This window comes from Bos indicus x Bos taurus, chromosome 5 (genome assembly GCF_003369695.1).
Source record: "Bos indicus x Bos taurus breed Angus x Brahman F1 hybrid chromosome 5, Bos_hybrid_MaternalHap_v2.0, whole genome shotgun sequence".
In the NCBI taxonomy this organism is placed as follows: Eukaryota; Metazoa; Chordata; class Mammalia; order Artiodactyla; family Bovidae; genus Bos; species Bos indicus x Bos taurus.
Window position 1 is genome coordinate 41,562,217 of NC_040080.1, and position 21,362 is coordinate 41,583,578.

Consider the following 21,362-nt stretch of genomic DNA (forward strand, 5'->3'; position numbering starts at 1 on the left):
CTAACTCATTCTTTGGATATTAAGAGTCATCCTAAAATGCTCCAAGGGATAACTAACTCTACAGTGATACATACAAATTTAAAATCACAAAAAGAATTGGGTTATGGTGGGATTCCAACACTCTCGTGTTTGAGGTCTCTGCTGAATCCTTTGCATGCCTTTGCTCTAGAGAACCCCAAAGCCCTTAATTTTCAAATTAATTCTACTATATGTATTATCATCTAGGTTTCTGATGGAGTAAAGGGAATCAATCAAAACAGTTAATTAACTAATATGCTCTTGACTGGTTTACTGGCTCTACACTACTAAATATAAGTATTGGTAAGACTCTCAGAGAAGCTCTTTACTATGGACCTTTTTTTTGCTACTCCTGGTTTTGTTGTGATCTTCACAATATGATACAAGGTTTACACAAATTCAACCCATCTTTTGGGTATTTCCCTTGTGGCTCAGCTGGTAAAGCTTCCCTTGTGGCTCAGCTGGTAAAGAATCCACCTGCAATGTGGGAAACCTGGGTTCAATCTCTGGGTTGGGAGACCCCCTGGAGAAGGGAAAGGCTACCCATTCCAGTATTCTGGCCTGGAGAATTCCTTGGACTGTACAGTCCATGGGTTCGCAAAGAGCTGGACACAACTGAGCCACTTTCACTTTTTGGATGCTACCATCAACCTGTGGGACTACTTAGCTTTTTTTTTCTGAAAAAGGTAGCACCATCTGCCTCTGGCTATGAAATCTGTACCCTCCCATATATAATCAAATAGGAGGTCATGACACAGAGTTTCTGAAACATGTGCCTGTTAGAAAGGAAGAGTGCATGTGCAAGGAGTGAACAACTCATGCTAAAGAAGGCAGCCTGTCAGTCTATGCAACTTATTTTGTAGGCATAGGTCATAGAAACAGAAATGCCTCGAGGCCACCTCTTACTTTGTGAGCAGCTGGTTAGAGAGCAACTGCTTGAGATGCTGGGACAAGACCTTCTTTTCTAGAGACAATCTTATCCATGCTCGAGCTCGTCCGACATCAGTCTTGATCTCACTCATGTTTTGAATATGCCTAAAGAATAGTAAAACAGCAAAGATGTCAATCCTAAGGCTAACCTTGAACTGGAAAAGAACTGAAGAATTACAGCACTTCGCACAGAAAAGTTATTTTCTACTTAGAGGGAATAGGCCACACACCATTTATGCTGATTAAACTTCAAGTGTCCCATCTGAATCTACTCTTTCAGGTTTTATTTTGTTCTTGTTTCATGCTTGCAGATACATATAAACTGGCAATCAGTTATCCCTGACCCTCAGAAAAATAAAAGTAATAAAACAGGCTGTATATTCATGCTCTTACTCAAAATAATTGTTCTACAGTTTAATTAAATCTCTGCTACAACTTTAATTCACTGAATCATTTTTCAAATTGCTCTGACAACATCTGGAAAATATGAAGTTCCATTTTCTATGGCATTAGAAGAAAAGCTGTATTATACTAATAAATTAAAAATTCTTAAAAATTTGAAAGACTTAGGATACTGTGTGGCCACAAAAAAATTGTGTGATCAACCTCCAAATGAACATTCAGTTCAGTCGCTCAGTCGTGTCCGACCCTTTGCCACCCCGTGAATCGCAGCACGCCAGGCCTCCCTGTCCATCACCAACTCTCGGAGTTCACCCAGACTCACGTCCATCGAGTCAGTGATACATCCAGCCATCTCATCCTCTGTCATCCCCTTCTCCTCCTGCCCCCAATCCCTCCCAGCATCAGAGTCTTTTCCAGTGAGTCAACTCTTCGCATGAGGTGGCCAAAGTACTGGAGTTTCAGCTTTAGTATCATTCCTTCCAAAGAAATCCCAGGGCTGATCTCCTTCAGAATGGACTGGGTGGATCTCCTTGCAGTCCAAGGGACTCTCAAGAGTCTTCTCTAACACCACAGTTCAAAAGCATCAATTCTTCGGCACTCAGCTTTCTTCACAGTCCAACTCTCACATCCATACATGACCACAGAAAAACCAGAGCCTTGACTAGACGAACCTTTGTTGGCAAAGTAATGTCTCTGCTTTTCAATATGCTATCTAGGTTGGTCATAACTTACATATATGTATAAATTAGTATTCTGTGTTGAAGTTGATGCTATGCCCAGCAGGACTGAATTAATCTTCCTAAATTATTCCCCTCCTAGGAGGAAAGAAGGATTGAGCAGGAAGGACAAATCTAAGGGACAGGGTAATTATAGAAACAGTACAATGAGTCACTGAAAAGTCTTTGTGATTGTGACCCACGATCTTTCCTTTGATTTTTTTTTAAGTACAGAATGACTTATCTCAGCTGTTATAATCATTGCAGATTCTGATGATTCCAGCATTCATAAAAAGGAATACCCTCCTTGTAAAACACATCTCTTCCCCCTGCCCAGTTTTATTGAGATATAATTGACACACAACATATAAGGTACACAACATAATGATTTGACTTATATAGATTATGAAATAATGATCACAATAGGTTTAGTGAACATCTACCATTTCTTATAGATACATTAAAGACAGTTTTTTTCCTTGTGATTAGAATTTTTACAATTTACTGTTAACAACTTTCATTTACATTGTACAGCAGTGTTGTCGTCATGTTGCACAACACATTACATCCCTACTAAGTACTTAAAATTCAGAGTTTACACTTTTTGACTGCCTTCAGATGATCTCCCTCCAACCCACCTTGGCCTCTGGTGATCACAAACCTGATCTCTTTTTCTATGAACTTGTTTGTTTTTGCAGTATAACTGACCCACAACACTGTGTTAGTTCCTGCTACACAACAGTGATTTGATTTCTATACATTTCAAAAAGATCACTATGATAAGTCTAGCTGTCATCTGTCACCATACAACAATATTACATAGTTACTGTCTATATTCCCCACACTATATTTCATACCTGTGACTAATTTATTTTGTTAACTGAAAGTCAGTACCTCAATCTCCCTCTATTTCTCTCCTCTCCCGAAGCCCCTGCCCTCTTAGCAGCCACCTGTTTTCTGTATCTATGACTGATTATGTTTGTTTATTCGTTTTCTTTTTTAGATTCCACATATAAGTGACATCATGCAGGATTTCTCTTCACTTAGCATAATGCCCTCTAGGTCCATCCATGGTATAATACACACATTCTTACTTCTCTTCTTCCTTCTTTCTCTCTCAATCCCTGGATGTAAAGATTTAGCCTCTCAATCCAGGGCACCTACATATGATCAAACACTTTTTTAATTCCATTTGCTGGTTTAATGACAGGGGACTGAGGTCGGGCATCCCACCTGCTGCTTGGTTTCCAGTGGGGAGGACATTCGAGGGGGACATTTGAGGAAGCCAAGACGGTGGGGGGGTGTGCTGGGCAGCCTGGAAGTTCCTTCCAGGGGTGACCAGGAATATCAAATAGCACTGAGGCTGGTGCAGAAGCAACTGGGCCTTCCTCCTGAGTTCTGAGGAGCCTGCTGACAGCCATGGCCCACTGAGGCCTACCACTGCCCCTCCCTATGGTCCTCTAACTCCAGTCATCTGGAAAGAGCCAGGACAGATGAAGAGCCACTCTTCTTTCTTCCACTGGGGCTCAGTTTTGTGGACAGAAGCTGGCTCACTGGCTGCTGGGGATGGTCACAGTGTGATTCTCTTGTGCTTGTGGTTGAAGAATGTAACTGGGCCCAAGGCAGCCATGGCACAGTGTGGCCAGAGCCTGGAGCCGGTATTGTGAGGCTGATGGTTATGGTCTCAAGGTCCTCCTGAAATGGGGTCAGACAGTGGGAAGGACAGAGAGACAGGCCAAGGTGGGTTGGGGTGGGGACCAGGTGCTCAGGGCTCAGAGCATGTGGCATTCATCCACTTGTTGGTCCCTCTGTACTGGAAGCCCGTTCTCTTCATCAGCTCATCGGCCTCTGTGGGGCCTGGGCTACCACAGATGTAGGGGATGGGCTGGGGATTCTTGCGATTGATCTGGTGCAGCAGTGGGGTAAAGATGTACCCGGTCTGCTGAAGCTCGTCACTGCACACAAAGTGCATCTGGCTTCCACTGAAGATGTCCAGGATGAGGCGTGCTCATATGCATCAAAGAGCTTCACGTTCTTGTATCTGTTACTGTAGGTGAGGTCCAGCTCTGACTCCTCAGGGTTGAAGAACATGCCAGGCTCCTTGGTCATCATCTTGGCATACACAGCCTCCTTGGGCTGCACATGGATTACCAGTTTGTTGCATTTGCATTGCTGCTAGAAGACATCACCAGCCATGTTTAGGCACTGCAGACACACCTCGGTCTTGTGCTAATTCAGGGCTCTGCTGCAGCACAGTATGAAGGGCAGCCTATCCCACCTCTCATTCCCCACAGAGAACATAAAAGCCGCAAAGGTGTCAGTGGTGGACCCATGGGGCACCCTGGGGTCCTCTGGGTACCCTCTGGTGGCCTCACCTTCTTCAGTGGGGTTCTCCATATATTGGCTCAGGACCACATTGCTCACCTGCACCTTTGATATACATTTCAACACCCTGACCTTATCATCACGGATGTTATCTGAGTTGGTGGAGATGGGCTTCTCCATGGCCACCAGACACAGGATCTGGAGGAGGGGATTTTGCATCACCTCCCAGATGATCCCAGATTCAATGAGGTAGCTCCACCGGCCCTCAGTGCCAAATGGCTCCTTGAAGGCTCCACGCAGGCAATGTTGTCACGGTTCCAAATGGGGCCTAAAGATCCTGTTGACAAAACCTCAGCACCATGAGGTTCTGGACTACCTCCTTACCCAGGTAGTGGTCGATGCAGTAGATCTAGTTCTCACAAAACAGGGAGGCTGCGTGGTCGGACAGCTGGTTGGAAATACGCAGGTCCCTCCCAAAGAGCTTCCCCATGATGATACGGTTCTGTCTGGCTCGCGCAGGTGTCACAGATGTTCTTGGTGACAGTCCTGTAGCCGCTGGGGAGCAAGGCCAGGTAGAAGAGGCAGTGGCCTGCGGACCCTAGTGGAGAGCGTTCATGCCACTGTTGAGGTGCTCCTAGGAAGCCACGTCATCATACTGGCTGGCCATGTAGGAGCTGTGGGCAAAGAACTCCTCCAGCTTGGGCTCCTTCTCTGGGGTGGACTTGCTCTGCTTGCGGATGTTGGCCACTGTGAAGTGGGAGTCCGTGTAGCCCACAATGAAGGTATCTTTTGGCAGAAGCCATCCTGGAACAGCTACCAGATGGTGGGTAGATATTCCTCTTGAAGAGGATATGTACATATTAAGATATATTGTCCCTGATTGATGGAAAGAATAGCTTTGGCACAGCTCTTCCCACAGTATCCCACACGTCTGTGTCTGGCTCAGAGCCACCTGCTCTGCCATGATGCTCTCTGTGCTGGGTGCCCGGCTGCAGGTCACCTGTGGTCCCCAGTACTGCACTTCCATGTCTGGATGCCTTGTGAGTCCTCATGTGTTCACATGTGTCCCTCCCTCCTTCGTCCTGAGGTTTGGTTTTCTTGTGTGCCCTGGGCAGAGGGTTCCATTTCTGCAGTGTGATCACGCCCCTCGATCCCAGTTGTAGGCCAGCCTTCTTCAGCACACCCCCCACCCCTTGCTAAGGTCACCTGGTCAGGTCAAACCAGCCCTATTAGGTAGCCTCGTGGTGGCTATTCCCCCAGCAGGGTCAGAGCTAGGGAGGCTCGAAGCTGCAGCTTCCCGTCTGGGGCAGACTCCCATGCGTCTGATCAAACACTCTTGATAAACAAAATGTAAAATAAAGCATTATCACATCACACGAGAGGCTTAAAGAAGTGGCTGAAAAACACATCAGAATGAGGAGATAAAAGAAAATTCTGTTGACATTTTCGTGTTAACCAACCTCACCTCACCTCTAAGAATTTTTTTCAGAAATTATGACAGACTTAATTTATCTTTAAAGGGCTAAGACCATTACACGTGGTCACAAATGAAGAAAACTGGGGTCAGGCAAGCCCCATTTACACCCTGATTATGGTGGTGGCAGCAGTGGTGGGCACTGGACAACCCACATGGGCACAGCCAATATGAGCCTAGGAAACAGCATTGGCTCTTCCTCAACCCTGACATTGCCCAGATGAAACAGCTGACTAAAAGCAACACTGGAAAATGCTCAGGTATTTATCACTTAACGTTCCACAGTACTTACAAGGTCCCCCCATGAGCTCAGTGCCAGATAAGAGTTCACAGGATCCAGGAATACCACGCTGTCAAAGTGTATCCACCCAAAATGAATCTACATGAAGTCTGGTAAGTACTTATGTTGGGTAATCTTTTCCTAAATATTCTTACTGCTCTAACACAGTAAAATCTACTGAAATTAGTCGTATGCTGGCCTTAAACTGGAGACATAATAGATCAAGAATGTCAAAATGGGACATAATAATTTGAAAAACAATGTATGGTTAAGGAAAATGGGCAGGATTGGAATACATAAAGTGAAACGTATTTTCTTTAGGTGGCTATTAGCATTCCCCTCATAAAAATGTTTGCACTTTTTTTTTTTTTTGGCAGGAGGCACGGGCGTCAAGAGATGAGGCCACCAGACTCTTCTCAAGCCCTTTGTTTACTGGCACTAGGGAAATTTCTTTGCCTAAAAGACTGCTTCCTAATGTAATTAATTGCTTTATTGCAGAATCTTCAAACGCTCACAGGATATCATCTGAATTGCTCAAGCTTGCATTCAAGGCCCATGAAGTCTTGGCCTCAACATATTTTCCTATTAAAAAATTCTACTCCAAGCAGTTAACTCATAGACTTGTGTTTTATTACCTGAAGTACCTACTTTCTTTGAGCTTCCTTATTTGATTCTATTCATGTCTGAAATCCCAGCTTCTTCTAGAAAGCTTTCCTTGACCTTGACAGCCTTCAATGATCTAATTTATCACCAGTGAAAGCCAGAGAAATTATTTTTATTAGAGAAATTAAGGAATATTTATTTGAGAAATTAAGGAATTAGCCAATTTTAGTTTAAGCCCACACTCTGTAGTCATAAAAATTCCTCAAATATTCCTTCCTAGGGTAACAAAATTAATCATGCTTATTTTAACCTTAGTGGAGAATAAAGCTGATGCTCACAAGCACATATGCAAACATTATTTATAAAAAGATAAAAGTGACCATCCAGTTTACTGTCAAGTAATTTATTCCCATCTTTATAGGAAAACCAAGTACTTCTAGGATATACTTAAGACATCCTGCTCATTTGTTGACATATTCAGAATATCTATACTTAGATAACAGTACTAACAATCTCCTCAATCATGTAATATTCTACTATACCCCTCATTATTAATTACATTTTGTCATTAACAATAAAAGTTGGTTTGAATGTCTAGATGATATACGCATAGCTACTCTGGAAAGAAATTAGTAATAATGATAATGGCATTGTAATACTCCTCTTTTATATGTAGATAATCTGTATAATTATTTATTGTCCCAAGCCTTTCTCTTTGGAAGAAAAGAAATCATTCTATTATTGACAGTACAGTGATACCTAGTATCTATGAAAGTCCTGGGGAATTGTCAGATATACTAAGATAAAGGGGATAGCCTGTAGACATATCTGTCCTGGACTCATGCCAGCTGCTGAGCAATCTGGTACCAAGACTCTTGACAACTACAGGGACTCAAAAGTCTCTAAACTGCCCATGTCTTTGCCTCAAGACAGAAATTTCGGAGACAGGAGTTACTGGCAGGGCACGAGGCCAATAGAGTGTGAACTCTGAGATCTATGTAATCTAATCTTTAGAAAACAAGTATTTTTTGTTTATCTGTCAAAGTTTAGCATATTACTTAGGTATTTCTCTTTAAGGAAAAAGGTCCACATGAACTATCTAGATTGCAACTAGAGATTACAATGAAGTTCTTGCCTAAGAACTTAGAAACAGAAATAAACATATCCACTGAGATATAAGTAAATATATTATGAAAAAGGGGCTCCCCTGGTGGCTTAGTGGTGAAGAATCTGCCTGCTAATGCAGGAGATGAGGGTTTGATTCTTGGGTCTGGAAGATCCCCTGGAGAAGAAAATGGCAAACCACTCCAGTATTCTTGCCTGGGGAATCTACTGTAAACTTAATACTTTTTCCTTTGTAATTAATAAATTCTTGGGGAAAATACTTTTGAGACACTGCAAATATTCTTGTTTCAGCTTAGATGCTTCAACCACTGATTTTTCTACTTCATTCTTCTATATTTATTAATTGGAGTGCTTCTGTAAAAAAGCTGTTCCACTGTATTCACTTATTTAACTATTTATATTGGAAAAGGCTCTTGGATATTCATTTTATTACTACTGTAAATTACTTTTTTTGCTCAAATTGTTTCAGCTTTGGCCATTTGTAGCTCTTTCAGGCTGGCTCGTCTTTATTATGTGATCCTACACTTTCTGAGCACTCCCTTACCAAAGATGCACTTGGTTCATTCTGTATTTTCCCTTCCTCAGTTCCTGGAATCAATCACTTCTCTAGATAGCCATGGTTCCTTTCATTGGAGAATGGTATCCAGAAACCAATCTGTGGGCACTAGCTGTGCTCACTATTGCTGGGGTATTACTACTTCTAGGCTCTCTCAGTGAAAAGAGCCTGGAAATGTATCAGTGACTGCACAGAGTAGGAAGCTGGGAGAGGGGCTGATGCAAAAGCAGTAGCACAAGGGGGTGATGCATCACAATTGTGTTTTTATGAAAACATATAGGACTACACACCAAGAATGAATTTCATTGTATATACATTTAAGCAAAACCCCAAACAAAAATCACTAGGATGTGAAGGGAACCCCGAATGAAATACAAGGTAACAAATAAACCTAACAGTGTTACAAATGAATAATAAGACCACACTGAAGGGGCTGGAGAAAAAAAGAAGGAACCTAAGTTTTGGAAAACAGTATTTTGACTGGGTATCGAAAGGTTAATGACAAAACTGAGTTGTGCAAACACTGTGCTTAGTTAGTACCTCTGTTTCTTACAGGGGTGTGAGGCAGCAATTTCAAAACTACCTTACAGGTTGTACAAATAAGTGAATATATTACAGATAATGAGAGCCAGGTTTCTCATAGTTTGAGAAAAAAATTATAAATAAGGGAGAAGGCTAGCATGATCCCTGTGGTACAGAACTGGAATCAGGGATATCATTATGAATTTATGGTCTTAAAAATTATATAAAAGTACACATACACACATATAAATAAATATAGAAACAGAAGTAAGTATAGATGTGTATGTATGCATGAGTACACAAACATACATTTATTTCTAGGACAATTTTGAGTGCTTTACCTTTATTAACTCATTGAATATTTATACCAAAATTTTTAAGAGAAACACTATTATTTAATAGGTGAGGAAACTGGGAATATGAGCAATTGCCTTTGGCCACAGAGCCTAGTATGTGGCAGAGTTAAAACAGCAACCCTTGTGGGCTGGTTCCACAGTCTGAGCTCTTAATCAGCACGCTAGACTGCCTTTTATCAAATGAAGGGAGTTTATCAAGGCCGGACACCCCTCCCCAAACAAAACCAACAACATAAAGGAGATAAAAGTAAATATGCAGGAAACTGGAAGGAGTAGGGTAGCCTTATGTAACATGATCATCTCCTAATTAGGTTTTAGAAGTTTGGTCCTTGAGGTCACTGTTGCAAAGCTCTCAACAATCACCACCTTAAAATGATGGCTACTGTGAAATCAAGGCATTAACACATGTGGTTTTATGTTTCCATTAAGAGAGGGGGAGTGCATTCCCCTCATAGTTAGAACTATTCATCTCTTGCTGACCTCAAAAGGAATCATAAGCTACATGAGGACAACTACATTTCATCTATCAAGCAATAAGAGCATTTAAGATATAAATATGGATTCAGAAAACAAAATCCAACATTTACTGAACTCTTAGGATAAGCCAAGAACTTCTTGAAACTTTTTAGTATAATGGACTAACTTGTTTAGGTCTCATGAACTAGACAACTGTTTTTATCTTTGAGAGAAAGAATATGGGCAAACTCCAGGAGACGGTGAGGGACAGGGGGAAGCCTGGCATGCTGCAATCCATGGGGTCACAAAGAGTTGGACACAACTTGGCAACTGAACAGCAACAAGAGAAAGAAAAACTGAGACAAAGAGAAGTTACAAAAAGTGCCTGGGATCACACAGCTTGTGTGAAGTCAGGATGTGCCACTGCAGTATTATGACGCTACCCATAAGAGTTATGCTTTTTAGTTGTAAGCCTTTGATAAATCAAATAAACATCAATAAATGTTGTAACATTAAACCCATATATTTTAAAAGTTAACTAAAAAGGACCCAAAATATTCAAAAGAAAAAACTTCTGCCTTCCTCATTCAGTAAATCTATTTTAGGTATGTTGATGCCTTCTAATCACTTTTAAAACCAGTAATTGCATGTGATAATTTTCAGATTTGCATTTCCTTCAAAGGAAATCTAAGTGACAGAGATTTTTCTGCTGAGTAACTTGCTATTATTTGCAGATATTTTGGTTTATATCTGGGGATAGTAAGAATTTAAGGATACTAAAGAAGGAAAAAACAGAACAAAAGAAAATGTAAAAATAATTTAGGGATATTTAAAAAACTCTTCTCAATTGCATTTTGCCTTTGGATTTAATGTCAGGAAAATCATAACAGTACAAAATTAAAATAAATGAGATTATAAAAAATGTTTTCTTCAGAATACATAGGCAAAAAATACCATAGTCACAGTTATTTGAGCAATTTATATGAAAACCATGAATATTTCAAAAGTTATCACCATATGCTAGCACATATAACAAATACCTCATGTCTTGGATAAGAGAGACCCTGAGGGTTGGCAACATAACTCCTGAGTCAGATTTTCTTCTTTCTGGTCCAAGGGCAACTATGTAGAAAAATATCAGCAAAGTATTAGAAAAACAACAGTAGAGACTTAAAAAAAAATCTACATGATTCACATTCCACAAATAAATACTTTGAAGCTATTTTGATATGAACAAATTTTAAAGATAATAGAAAAGCTCAAATTTGTTCACCCAAATATTCCTACTTTATTATTACAGTAAACTAGCTATTTTCTTCCTAGTTAATATGGGGCTTTATCTGAAAATTTTAAATGAATCATAAGAACCCACATAGCAAATAAGACAACGTGTGTACATTTTGGCCAGAAGGGCCAGTCATTTTCTAAAGTTATCATTCTAATAGCTCTGAATAATTGCAGGAAAGCAGTGTCTGTAAATTAACCTACTAAATACGTGAATCATCTCTGGTCTCGTTAGCTACAATCATAAAATTTCCCTTTCGAAAAAACGTTTAAAAAGAAAACCTTAAGAGTTTGGATTCTTTAGTCTGATAAGTTTCTACTTCAAGTTCAGAATCCAAGTAACAATATGTTTATCATACAAAGTGAGTAACCTAAATGGACGGTTAGAAGTATAATGTCTATGAGTCATTCTCTTATGAAGCCTGAAGAGCTAACATTTATGTAAGAAGGAAAGATTATTCTTTTTTATAACAATGGCGAAACAATCAATTATTGGCTAATATATTGTAGTTGGGCTTCCCTAGTGGCTCAGTGGTGCCAATGTGGGAGATTCAGAATCTTCCCTGGGTCAGGAAGATCCCCCGGAAAAGGAAATGGCAGCCCACTCCAGTATTCTTGCCTGAGGAACCCCATGGACAGAGGAGCCTGGTGGGCTGCAGTCCATGGGGTTGCAGAGTCAGATACGACTTAGGGACTAAACAATAACAACAATATTGTTGGATTGCTCAATCTCACTGTAAGTGAGATTCTGTGGAGTTCAGTGCCCTTTATTTCTATTTCCTCATCTGTAAAGGAAAACTAAATTGCAACATCACACTTGGCAAATACATCATAAAATGAGAACTAAGGATGAGGTTTTCACTGTACATTAAACTTCCATTTTCTCAGTTTTTAGACACATTCTACTTTTGGGGGCTAGGATACAATATTGGAACACATAAGTTTATATGAAGCTGGCACTGAAGGAAGACAGGGAACATTTTGGTGGATAAGGTTCTGCAAGATTTTGGAACTTGATGCAAGAAGCTCAACTGATACTTGGCAGGTATAACATAAGTGAACACTGATGGAGTTGCCAGGACAAAAAGAATGCAGCCAGACCAACCTAAAGGCAGTTCTTTTGAGGGCCTGCCCTACTAAGTAGGTAAAAATAGGGCATCTGTCTTGGCAGTCTGTGGAGGGAGTTTTTGATGGATCACTGGAAACACTAGTTGATCTCAATACCCAACAGGTAATAGACACGGAAGACACTATTTCAGAGATTTGCAGGCAATATGCTGTTTGTCTTCCTGTTTTAGACTACGACCACTTAAGTGTGTTAATTAATGAAAGCACATCCCTCTTACTGGAGAGAAAGTGAAATGCCTCAGAGAATGCCTCTACACCCCAAATGATTAGACAGCATGTAAGATGGCCACACATGTGGTAAGAAATGGGTTGAGAAGAGAAAAAGAAAAAGACTATGAGGCAGGAGAAAGGGGCTGAGTTACCATAATCTGGCAACTTGACCAGGGAAAGACAGGGCAATAGAAGGAATCATGCCCCAGGGGGCAGAGAACAGCAACTTGACCAGGGAAAGACAGGACAATAGAAGGAATCATGCCCCAGGGGGCAGAGAACAGGTGAGATACTAAATAACAGAGGAGCCTGACATTTAAAAAAGCAGCAGCATCCACAAAAAGAACATTCACAGGTCTAAGCATGTTCTCAGAGAAGGCAATGGCAACCCACTCCAGTACTCTTGCCTGGAAAATCCCATGGACGGAGGAGCCTGGTAGACTGCAGTCCATGGGGTCGCTAGGAGTCGGACACGACTGTGTAACTTTCAAGTAGACAACCTGAGCGACTTCACTTTCACTTTTCACTTTCATGCACTGGAGAAGGAAATGGCAAGCCACTCCAGTGTTCTTGCCTGGAGAATCCCAGGGACGGGGGAGCCTGGTGGGCTGCCGTCTCTGGGGTAGCACAGAGTCGGACACGACTGAAGCGACTTAGCAGCAGTAGCAGCATGGTCTGTTTCATTACCTGCAAACTGGGGACAGTCCCAATACCTACCTTATTCAAACAGATGTAAAACACTTATAATGGTGCCTGGCACAAAGTAAACTCTCAAAAGAAAAAAAAAAAAAAGAAATTTAGCTTTAATTTTGCCTCTGTGAAATCTTTCCTGAATATACTTTCTCCCCTAGGCACACTGTTAGAAGTTATTCCCTTTCTCTTGTGGGATTTTTAATACTGAACCTCTATTACAAACCAATCACAATTTAACACTTCTGTTACTCTTATTATTAAATTATATGCCTCTTGAGGCTTGGTCATATCCTATTCTTAGAATATCCAGAGGGCCCCTCAAAAGGCTGAGCAAGTACTCATTGAGGAAGATAAGATTATTTAGGGCCAGATGGCAGAACCTTAAATAAAGCAAGCTGGAAACATCCAGAAATCCTAGGGAGGGGAAAGAGATTTTGAAAAGAAATGATATGTTTCTTAGTGCTTTTTTTTTTTGGCCACATGCTATGGCATGTGGGATCTTACTTCCTGACCAAGGATTGAACCTGCACCCCCTGCAATGGAAGTGCAGAGTCTCAATTACTGAACCTCCAGGGAAGTTCCCTACTGCTTTTTAGTCAGTTAAGTAGAGTGACAGTGTGATGGTGTGTGTGTGCACTTAGTCCCTCAGTTACCTCTGACTCTTTGCGACCCCATGGACTGGAGCCCACCAAGCTCCTCTGCCCATGAGATGCTCCAGGCAAGAATACTAGAGTGGGTAGCCATTTCCTTCTGCAGAGGATCTTCCCAACTGAGGAATCAAACCTGGGTCTCCTGCACTGCAGGCAGATTCTTTACCATCTGAGCCAGGGAAGCCCAGTGTAATGGTACAAATGCTACAAGGGAGATGAGCTAGAAGTTGTTCCGGAAGGCCAGCTTGTAGATGAACTAAGACAGTGGCAGCCAGTGAAAACAAAGAGGAGAAATATGCAGGGGAATTAAATAACTAGATTAAGGGTAAGCAAGACTCAAGAGTCAAAACAATATTAAGTATGAATATACACTGTTTTCGGAGAAGGCAATGGCACCCCACTCCAGTACTCTTGCCTGGAAAATCCCATGGATGGAGGAGCCTGGTGGGCTGCAGTCCATGGGGTCGCTGGGAGCCGGACATGACTGAGCGACTTCACTTTCATGCACTGGAGAAGGAAATGGCAACCCACTCCAGTGTTCTTGCCTGGAGAATCCCAGGGACAGGGGAGCCTGGTGGGCTGCTGTCCATGGGGTCGCACAGAGTAGGACACGACTAAAGCAACTTAGCAACAGCAGCAGCAGCATATACTGTTTTACTATATAGTATTCCATAATCATAACTTTCCTTTATTTAATCTTGATTTTGCAAATGAAAAAAATGAGGCTTAAAGAGGCTAAGAAATCTGCCACCAGAATTCCATTAATTAAAAGGGGTAGAGTATTCTGATGTCATGTCCAGTGGACTGTTACATTAAGGATGACTTTCTGGCTTGCCTGACTGAGAAGAGGGTTATGATGTCATTAAGTGAAATTGACAAGAAGGAAGAAAGTATGAAAAAAAAAAAAAAAAGAAAGTATGATTGGGACAGGAGGGAGAGGTGCTAAGGTAATGAGTTTGTTTCAGGATGAGTTGAGTTTGAGGTCCCGCTGGGCTATGGATGTCTAAGAACTAGGGCTGGAGATAGAGATTTATGAAAAACCTGCTAATGGGATAGATTGATGATAACAGTGCATTAGCTGTCAAAAAAAGATGCAGATGTCCAAACCCCCCAGTACTTCTACAATAAATGTCTGTTGTTTACGTCATCCCATTTGTGGTCCTATATAACGGCAACTGCAGGAAATTAATACAGTATTTTATTAGTAAACTTTGAAGGAAAGTTTAGAAGCCTGTGAACAAAAATGCAGATTAGGAATTAAGGAATGAGGCCATAGTTTTAATCTAGAGATCTAAAATCTAAGAAAGTTTCCATGAAGTCTCTTCTACACAGAAGAAAAATTTATAAACTATTCAAAGGTATATTTCTATTAGTATTTCTTCTTCTTTTTATCCCCTGGCTACACCGCACAGCTTGCAGGATCTCAGTTCCCACCAGGGATTGAACCTGGGTCACAGCAGTGTAAGTCTGGAATCCTAACCACTAGTTCAAAAGGGAACTTCTTCTTAGTATTTCTTAATTCGCTATACTCAAATGTAACAGGTTACTTTCCCCTTCAATACAAACACTGGTTTAATACTCAGCCACAAAAATGTCCTTTGTATTCTGCCTGCAAGAATGCTACCGCATAGACAGCAAGTACACAGAGCATAGAGACTATATGTATTGTTTTATAGAGTCATAATATACCCACGGGCAGGTAAGTAATTAAAGAAACTTGATGAGGATAAGACCTTTAAAGAATGACTCCAAATTCTTGGCCAGGTCTAGAATAAGCATTTAAACTACTATTTCTATTCCTTTCTGCATTCTTCCGCACTCCTTGCCAACTGTTTTAAAAGTGCATTTAAAGTTTAGTTGAAACTTATCTGAGGATGCAAGGTTTGGAGACAACACCCATGTGTAAGCTGGTCCACATTTTTAAAGGTAGAAACTTTTGGGTGATATATTAAGAATGGTCCTCTTTCTAGAATCAACTGCATTCTGAGATCCTCTCTCTAAAACAGGACTTCTAACTACTAGGTACAGTAACTTGGTCAAAATTTAATGAGGTCAAAATTAAGACAGTTTTAAAAGACATGGTGGGAACTTAAGTGCATATTACTAAGTGAAAGAAACCAATGTGTAAAGGCCTCATACCACATGATGTCAACCAAATGACATTCTAGGTAAGGCCAGACTATGGAGACTGTTAAAAAGATCAGTGGTTGCCAGGGGTTAGAGGAGAGAGATGGATGAATAGGTGGAACACACAATTATTAGGACAGTGAAGCTACTCTATATTACACTATAATGGTGGATCCATGTCATTAACACATATCTGTTAAACCCATAGTACGTATGACACATCAAGAGTGAATCCTAATGTAAATTAACTACGGGCTTAGGGTGCTGATGTGTCGGCAAAGGTTCAACAACTGTAAGAAAGGTACTACTCTGGTGAAGAAGCAGGATAATGAGGGAGGTTATGCACGTGTCGGGGCAGAGGGTTTAGGGGAAATCTCTGAACCATCTGCTCAATATTGCCATGAACCTAAAACTGCTAGAAAAATAAAATCTATCAAAAAATTTTAAGACAGTCTACCCTGCTATGGTCCTCTTGCTAAGACAGACTTTTTCCATTCTTCTACAATCCTTAAAATGTCTGATTCTTGTTTAGGGCTGCTTCCCGGCTCAATGTTAGTAAGAGCTGTGTTCAAATCCATTGTGAATCTCTAAGGACTTGGAGGATCTTTGCATAATATGAAGACACATACTGTTTACTGCCATTAATTAGGAAGCTAAGTAGTTGGCAAACAAACTATTTTTTTGGAAAAAAACAAAACACCAGATTTAAAATCATTAAAGTCAGGGAACTGCTAATTTTTGTATAATTAGAACATACTGTTTCTCAATAATGAATTTTATTTTTAAACTGATGTTTTTATATACATTTCACACTGTCATATTTTTAAGTCCTAACTTCATGGGCTGAATCATCACAAGTGTTAGAGCAGTATTTATCAAATCCACCCCTCCAAACAGACAGTAAATTTGATTTCAAAAGCTACACAGCTTACATTAATCCTACTTAGGATCAGTATAATATTTAGCTTATGTTTATTCTTAGATCACCAGCGCTTCACTGACACTTCGCAGTGCAGAACAATGATTGCATGAGGCTTTGACACATTCCGTATTTCTGAGCCCTGACTTGAGTTTTACTAGTGTCATTACTGACTGCCTGAAGCACCCTGCAAATGGCTGAGTCTCTGGTCTCTAGCTCAACCACCCATGATTTGGTTATTCAAAGCCATGAACTTCCTGGTGTTGCCTGGTAGCTGCTTACTCTTAACAGATGGACATTCTCGCATGCCTGTTTAGTAGAAGTCAAATGCCTCCCTGCCTAACAAAGCTTGGTTTTGCAACATTTCATCCTACAAATGGTTATTTCTTCCTAGTAATTTATTCTAATTAGTAAACTACCTTGAATATGGTCTTATGTCCGAACTGCTAAATTTTCTATGAACTTGGGTAAATATTAGAGATAATTTCAGATATGCTAATGCATTTTTACTTTTTCAGTAGGAAAAAGGACAAATGGACACTAGAGAATGCTTTTAAACTTGATCTTAATCATTATAAATATGGTTACATCATGGGACATTAAAACTTTGACATTCTGTTTAGAGGTGGTCCAGTACTCTTGCCTGGAAAATCCCATGGACGGAAGAGCCTGGAAGGCTGCAGTCCATGGGGTCGCTGAGGGTCGGACACGACTGAGCGACTTCACTTTCACTTTTCACTTTCATGCATTGGAGAAGGAAATGGCAACCCACTCCAGTGTTCTTGCCTGGAGAATCCCAGGGACGGGGGAGCCTGGTGGGCTGCCGTCCATTGGGTTGCACAGAGTCGGACACGACTGAAGTAACTTAGCAGCAGCAGCAGGGCAATGTAGTATCCAGTTCCTATTCCTAGCTGTCTCATTGGATACATTGAAAAAGTAGGTTTCCAATAATAAACACCACTTTTAGAGTAGTATTGCCCTCTAGAGGCAGTGAGCGGAATGGAAATACTGTATTTCAATCATGCAATGCTTTCTTTTCCTTCTTTTTCAAAAAATATTTATTTTTTTGGCTGTGCGGGGCCTTTGGCGTGGCACATAAGATTGTCAATCCTTGTTGCTGCATGTGGGATCTGTAGTTGTGGCATGTGGGATCCAGTTCCCTGAGCAGGGACTGAACCCAGGCCCTTGCATTAGGGGCATGGAGTCCTAGCCACTGGACCACAGCGAAGTCTCTGCAGTGCTGTATTTCTAAAGTTAGTGGTTGGCTTATGAGTTCTTTTTTTTAAAATAAGCCTTTAAAAAATATTTTTTCAATATCTAATTTATAATTTTAGAAAATGTTCCCAAATAGCTGATTCAGTATAAAACATTTTATCTCTACTAACTCTCTACTATTACTTCTACTTTTTATGAAATAGATGTTTATTTTGCTTAAAGAAAAACAAGCTCCTTTTTATGAAAAATACACAATAGGTAGAGCATCTATGAATCCTATATAATTAAAGAGCTAATGAATCATGACAGTGTAACATGTCTCATAAATTGAAGAATATGATTTCTGAAATTTTTGAAATATATATATATACACACACACACACACACACACGTTTTCTCCTCTGAAAGATTATTAACAATGTGATAAAACTTTTATTCAAGAAAAAATCAGTATACACCATACCCTAATACTGGTTAGAGTAGGAATACTACTTATATGATTCTATACACCTTATTAGAGGTTTTCAAATGTTATCTGATTTGATCAACATTATAGCCTTGGCATGGCTAATATTATTTCCCCAATCTGTGGATGAGGAAGCTGAAGATCAAAAGGTCAAGGGACTTTCCCCAGGTCTCAGAGTTAGTAATATTCCTCCTCCTACTCTACCCACTATTGGCAAGACGGGGTGAGTGGCAGTTTGAGAGAGAAAGGTGAAGACAAAGCCATAGCGACTGATTTTTGACATGGTCCACTGCTGCCAGTGCTGTAGAAACAATCAAACCAATTAATTCTCACCTGGCGACTCTGCAAGGTGCTCTTGTTTCTCTTCTCTGTCCTGAAACTGAATTAAATGTGACCACAAAGCTGACTTCCCCTGAAAGTACAAGGCATATACAATTTTTCATTTTATAAGAAACAATTCATTAAAAAATAACTTCTCATCAAACCATTGACATTGAAATGCTGATTATGAAGCTGGGAAACTGAAGTTCATCCATTCCTAGCTGTGTGACATCCTGAGCATCCCACTCCATGTGTAGTGAGGGTCCTTTGCCTCACTGACAAGGCTGGCAGCAGCCTGGGGAAGGTCAGCTAAGTAAAGGCCAGAAGTGCAGGCATGGAAATTTCCAACTTCAGCTGGGTTGGTACTTCACTGTATGTAACTAGGGCTGTCTATACTGGCCACATTAGTCAGTGTGGAATTAAAGGCTCTAGCAGCACAGAATGTATTTGTGTACGCAAAACATGTTTGGATATATGCAGGAGCAATGAGGGAAGAAAAGTGGGGTAGGAGGAGAAACAGAAAAGATGAGGAAGAAAGAAAGATGCACACAGCAGGAAAAAAAAAAAAAAAAAAGAAAGGGAGATAAGAGGGACAAAAGCAGAGAAAGCATCTAACTTTTTCACCCTGAATTACCAGACAACTTAAAATGGCAAAGAACTGTTAATTCTGACTAATATTTAGATTTTTTTTTTAGACTGTGATGAAAGTAGATACTTAATGGAATCTACAGTGAATACAGTCCCTGCAGTGAATGTGTTCTTTTATCTTTTCCTGTTTACCAGGAAAGGAGCCCCAAACTACTTGCTAATCATGGGTTGTATTTTCTTTTTCTGGAATTAAAATGTCTGTGGTATATTTCTCATTATCCTGTGACAAAGGGACTTATCCTTTCATTTTCATGTTTTTTTTCCTTTTTGTTACTTTTCTTAACAGGACTTCTAACTGGTCCTGTCAGCAGGGCTTCTTGAACCTGTTACCTGCTTGACTTGCAAGCCGTGGCTCCATATCCTTTCCAACAGGTCACAGAGGCTGGCAATCAGGGTGTTCTCCTCCAAGCCAGTTATGTTGGCTTCTCCATGGCCCAGTTCCACTGCTTCGTGTCCCATCTTCTCCACCAACATGCGTTTCGTCTGAAAATATCACATGTGGTCTCAAGTGTTATTCCAGCAATGAGGCCAAAAGCCATCAAGTCAACACCTGGGTTCCCTTCACTATATTTCTAACTGCAGATTTTGAATCACCTTGGGGAAAGTGTCTTACTCTCTGTGGTCAACCAATGAATAATAGCATGTATAACTATTCTGTCAGAGAAATAGAGAGCCACTAAAGAGAGATTCTGATGCTATTTTAAAGCATCCTCATGAAAATGCTTATGTACAACAATTTTCAGATTACTAACTTGAATAACATTGGGCAATTACACCAGATCTACTATATATCACAGAATCTGAAACTCCATCCTGCCACCACCACTCATGCTCCATCTTAGCACACTAAAGATATTCACACTTAAGTTTTGATTGCACTTAGGCAAAAACCACAATACAAACAGGCAGTTCTACATTGTTTCAGAATTCTCTAATTTTAAGTGAAGCAGACCTCTTTTTTCCTTCTTCATTTTCCCTTTCATCTTTTTTCTGGAATGAGTATGTACCAGAAAATGGAAAGGAAATCAGTTTCAAGTACGGTAACTTATAGCAGACTTAACTGTCCTCATAAAATATAAGTGAGAGAGAATCTAGTTACTTTAGGCAAGGACCATGTCTGTGTGATTCAGCATTGCAAGCTGATGCTGACATAGTGCATTTACTCAACACAGAGAAGGTACTCAAGAAATGACTGTCAAATAAATGAATGAAATTATTGCCTAAAATGATGTTCTGAGTTTTGTCAACTTGTAGTGCTACCTCTGATAAACACAGATATCTGAGAGGAGACTCATGTATATAACACACAAATCTACAACACAGCTAAGATCTTCTTCCTTATGGGTATATGCACACACATATGGGCACAGATGAGATTCTACACAGGTTCACACAGAGATACATACAAACACATACAAAAAATGTGCTGCCTTTCACATAAGTTTACAACATCCCTGACAGAACTTCTGATTGGCTTAATATCTGTCCATGTTGGAGAGGAAGACAGCAACAGTTGAAAGGTGAGAAAAACTGAGCAGGGCTCCCATGTCATTGATTCTGTGGGTGACAGACAGAACCCGCAGAGGTTCATGACTTTAGTAAATAAAGAGCACATGAGGTTTATGCCCCAGTATTAAGTGTCTTTCTAGTGAAGCTAAAGCTCAAGTGGGGGTTGGCTCAGTTCATTTTAGCTTCACACATGGAGTGAACATGAATGCGCACTGTCTTGCACCAGTGAGTAATACGTACCTTCATTCTACATTCTTTTAATAAGCCTTCTACAAATTTCCAGTTGGTTTGTGCAATCACCGCAGGAGAGAGGTCTGACAATTTGGGTTGCCTCAGGTTTTTTCCTAAACTTCGTGCCTCTTGCATGTATTTCTAAAAATTAAAGAGTATTTTTAATGCATAAACATCAGATATTCTTCTAACCTACTT

The 21,362-nt window shown here is 40.5% G+C and overlaps 1 protein-coding gene, 1 long non-coding RNA gene and 1 pseudogene across 3 annotated transcripts in view; 1 reads left to right on the forward strand and 2 right to left on the reverse strand.

Moving 5' to 3' along the window:
* LOC113892611 overlaps nt 1–6,749 on the forward strand; it is a 49,777-nt gene extending 43,028 nt beyond the window's left edge. The window contains exon 3 of the long non-coding RNA XR_003511088.1: nt 5,912–6,749. This is a non-coding gene — a long non-coding RNA (uncharacterized LOC113892611). The remainder of the gene's footprint in view (nt 1–5,911) is intronic.
* Nucleotides 1–21,362, reverse strand: part of DENND5B (DENN domain containing 5B) — a 220,971-nt gene that overhangs the window by 21,063 nt on the left and 178,546 nt on the right. For both annotated transcript variants that reach the window (XM_027541658.1, XM_027541657.1), the window contains 5 exons: nt 21,174–21,305; nt 19,755–19,907; nt 18,789–18,867; nt 10,804–10,885; nt 925–1,053 (listed from right to left, as the gene is read on the reverse strand). In XM_027541658.1, the coding sequence (XP_027397459.1) occupies nt 925–1,053; nt 10,804–10,885; nt 18,789–18,867; nt 19,755–19,907; nt 21,174–21,305 (575 nt within the window). The remainder of the gene's footprint in view (nt 1–924; nt 1,054–10,803; nt 10,886–18,788; nt 18,868–19,754; nt 19,908–21,173; nt 21,306–21,362) is intronic.
* Nucleotides 3,114–6,004, reverse strand: LOC113892610 (annotated as a pseudogene).